Raw genomic sequence first — 3,275 nt, forward strand, 5'->3', positions numbered from 1 at the left:
CTCAAACTCTACCCCGACCCCACCACCTCCGAACTCTAGCCCCGACCCCACCACCTCAAACCAGCCCGACCCCACCACCTTCAACTCTACCCCGAACCCCCACCACCAACTCCTTAGCCCGACCCACCACCTCAACCTAGCCCCGACCCCACCTCAACTCTAGCCCGACCCCCACCACCTCACTCTCAAGCCCCGACCCCCACCTCAACTCCCTAGCCCCGACCCCCACGTGACCTCACTCTAGCCCTCGAACCCCACCACCGTCAACTCTAGCCCGCGACCCCCACCACCTCAACCACCCCACACCCCCACCTCAACTCTAGCCCCGACCCCCTCCACCTCACGCAACCCTGACCCCCACCACTCAACTAGCCCGACCCTCACACTCAATCTAGCGCTGACCGTCGCTCAATTGGCCCCCGCACACGCAACCTAGCCCGCTATACCCCACACCTCACACTCTAGCCCCGACCCACCACCCTCAACTCTAAGCCCCGACCCCACCGACCTCAATCTAAGCCCCCGACCCCATCCACCTCAACTTAGCCACAACCCACCACCTCAAACTTAGCCCCGACCCCCACTCAATCAAGCCCCGACCCCACTACCTCCAACTCTTAGCCCCGACCCAACACCCCTCCAACTCTAGCCCGCCCCTCACCACCTCAACTCTAGCCCCGACCCCACACCTCAATCTCTAGCCCCGACCCCCCACCACTCAACTCTAAGCCCGACCCCCACCACATCACTCTAGCCCGACCCCACCACCTCAACTCAGCCCCGACCCCCACCACCTCCAACTCTAACCCGACCCCCACACACTCTAGCCCAACCCACCACTCAACTCTAGCCCCGACCCCACCACCTCAACTCAGCCCGACCCCCACCACCTCAACTCTACCCCCGACCCCCACGACCTTCAATCTAGCCCCCCCCACCACTCAACCTCTAGAAGACCCCCACCACCTCAACTCTAGCTCCGACCCCACCAACCTCAACGCTAGCCCCCACCCCCACCACTTCAACCTAGCAATTGACCCCCACACCTCAAGAACTCTAAGCTCACCCTCACCACTCAACTCTAACTCCGACCCCACCACCTCAACTCTAGCCCGACCCCACTCACCTCAAACGCTAATCCCCGACCCCCACCACTCAACGCTAACCCCGACCACCCACCACCCCAACGCTACCCCCGACCCCACCACCTCAGACGCGTAACCCTGACTCTCTCCTCTCTTCTTCTTCTCTATCTCTCTCCTCTCTCTCTCCTCTCTCTCTCTCTCTTGCTGCATTGATCGATGAGGAAATTTGAAGAACTGCACGCGTTGAAGAGATGTAGACGAAAGGAGGTGGCTAATAAGCTTCTGGCTGACATCTGACTTGCTGACTTTCTGCAAATGGGAAAATGATGGCACTAAACTGGCCAAGAAGAAGAAGAAACGTATTGATGAAGCCAATACCAGTATAAAGAATGATCGTGTAAAAACTAACGACTACTTTAAAAGTATGGGCAGAAATTCCCAATTTCAGAATTAATTCGGGACAAATTCAACTTCCATCTTTCAGGTGAATTCAGATGCTCATTCATCACAAAAACCATTTGGAATGTTGCATAATTATTTAATGAATTACCTTAATTGGTAAAGTGGGCAAATAGGCAAAAATGCCACCACGCGACAGTGAGCCATTGTGACTCTGCGCAAAAAAAACAAATAAATGAAAAGAAAAGCTATTGCAAGTTCGAATTTAGAAAGAAGTGTGGAGAGTTGAGAAATGTATTGTTATCTGACAAATATGACACCCCTCTGCCATTGACAACTTACATGGAAAGCTACTGGGATTCTTATGAACAAAGTCAATAATAATTGAAAATACATCTCTCTCTTTGTCTCTGTCGCTATCATCTACGTGTCTCGCTGTCTCGCTATCCTTCTGTCTCTGTCTCCTGTCTCTCTCTCTGTTGCTGTCGCTAATCTCCTAGTCGCTGTCGTCGCTATCTCTCTGTCTCGTGTCTCGTGTCTCTCTTCTCTTGTCTTGGTCGCTATCTAACTTATCGCTGTCTCGCTATCTCTCTGTCTCTGTTTGTCTCTCGCTCCTCTTTTTCTGCTGTCGCTTACTCTACGCTGTCCGCTCTCCTTTGTCTCTGTCGCACTCTATCGATGTCTTGCTAATCTCTCTTCTCCCCCGTCAGAAACCCATGTCTCTTTCCACGATATTGTCTCTAGGTGGAAATAACCACCTCCTACGACCACAAACCTTCTTGCCCATGCATTCCTACCTCCTGGGTGTGTGTGTGTGTGTGTGGTGTGGTGTGTGTGTGTGGTGTGGTGTGTGTTGGTGTGTGGTGTGTGTGTGTGTGTGTGTGTGGTGTTGTGTGTGTGTGTGTGTGTGTGTGTGTGTGGTGTGTGGGTGGGGTTTATAACCAACTAACTCGCGTCGGCCTTCAATTAGCCAAATTGTATTTTTGAAGCTCATTGTGTTCATCTTTGTCCCACTGTCCATGCTACACAAAACTAAAGACACTGGCATCCATTAGTTAGGATTCCAATTTACCAACATGACCCCCCTCGAAAACATCCACCTGGCACTAGTGAGGTAGAAGAATAGTCTGTTAAACCACGTGACTGATTTGCCATTTTCCGAAGAATGGGATTAATGTTGAAATTAGAATTCAAAGGCGACTGGAGCCTCTTACTTCACCTAAAGCAATGGAAGCAATGGACACAGACGCGTTGTTACCTGTCTCAACAATCATCTGTAATAGTGCTGGAATCAAGATTACTATCGTCACTTTAGTCCATACGTGTAAGCATCCATCAAGCCATCCCCCACATCTGAGTAATCCTCCAGCCTCCCACATCTGAGTATCCATCCCATCCCACATCGTGTAGCATCATAACCCCCCCACTGTAGTATCCATGCCATCCCCACCCATCCTCCACACTGTAGTTATCCACCCCCTCCCACCATCTGTAGTTCCATCATCCCCACATTGTAGCCGTCCATTTCCATTCCACGAATCTGGAGTATCCCATCCATCCGCCACATCTGTACATCATCCCCCCAATCGTAGTTCCATCCATACCCCACATCGTAGTATCCATCCACCACATCTGTAAGTATCCACCATCCCCTAACAGCTGAGTATCATCCACCCCCCCATCTGTAGTATCCATCCATCCCACATCTGTAGTATCCATCCATCCCCTGACATCTGGTAGTACCATCCTCAGCCACATCTGTAGGTCCATCCATCCCCAACATCCATTCCC

General features: G+C 51.8%; 1 protein-coding gene across 1 annotated transcript; it reads left to right on the plus strand.

Moving 5' to 3' along the window:
- Positions 1 to 244: 244 nt before the first annotated feature.
- On the plus strand, positions 245 to 1,221 carry LOC139026492 (uncharacterized; the record flags this gene model as incomplete). Its single annotated transcript, XM_070441830.1, has 2 exons — positions 245 to 403; positions 676 to 1,221. Coding segments are annotated over 2 exons (705 nt in total), but the record flags the coding sequence as incomplete, so codon positions are not given.
- Between the last annotated feature and the right edge of the window lie 2,054 nt (positions 1,222 to 3,275).

The sequence above is a fragment of the Salvelinus sp. IW2-2015 genome, unplaced genomic scaffold (assembly GCF_002910315.2).
Source record: "Salvelinus sp. IW2-2015 unplaced genomic scaffold, ASM291031v2 Un_scaffold4923, whole genome shotgun sequence".
Lineage (NCBI taxonomy): Eukaryota > Metazoa > Chordata > Actinopteri > Salmoniformes > Salmonidae > Salvelinus > Salvelinus sp. IW2-2015.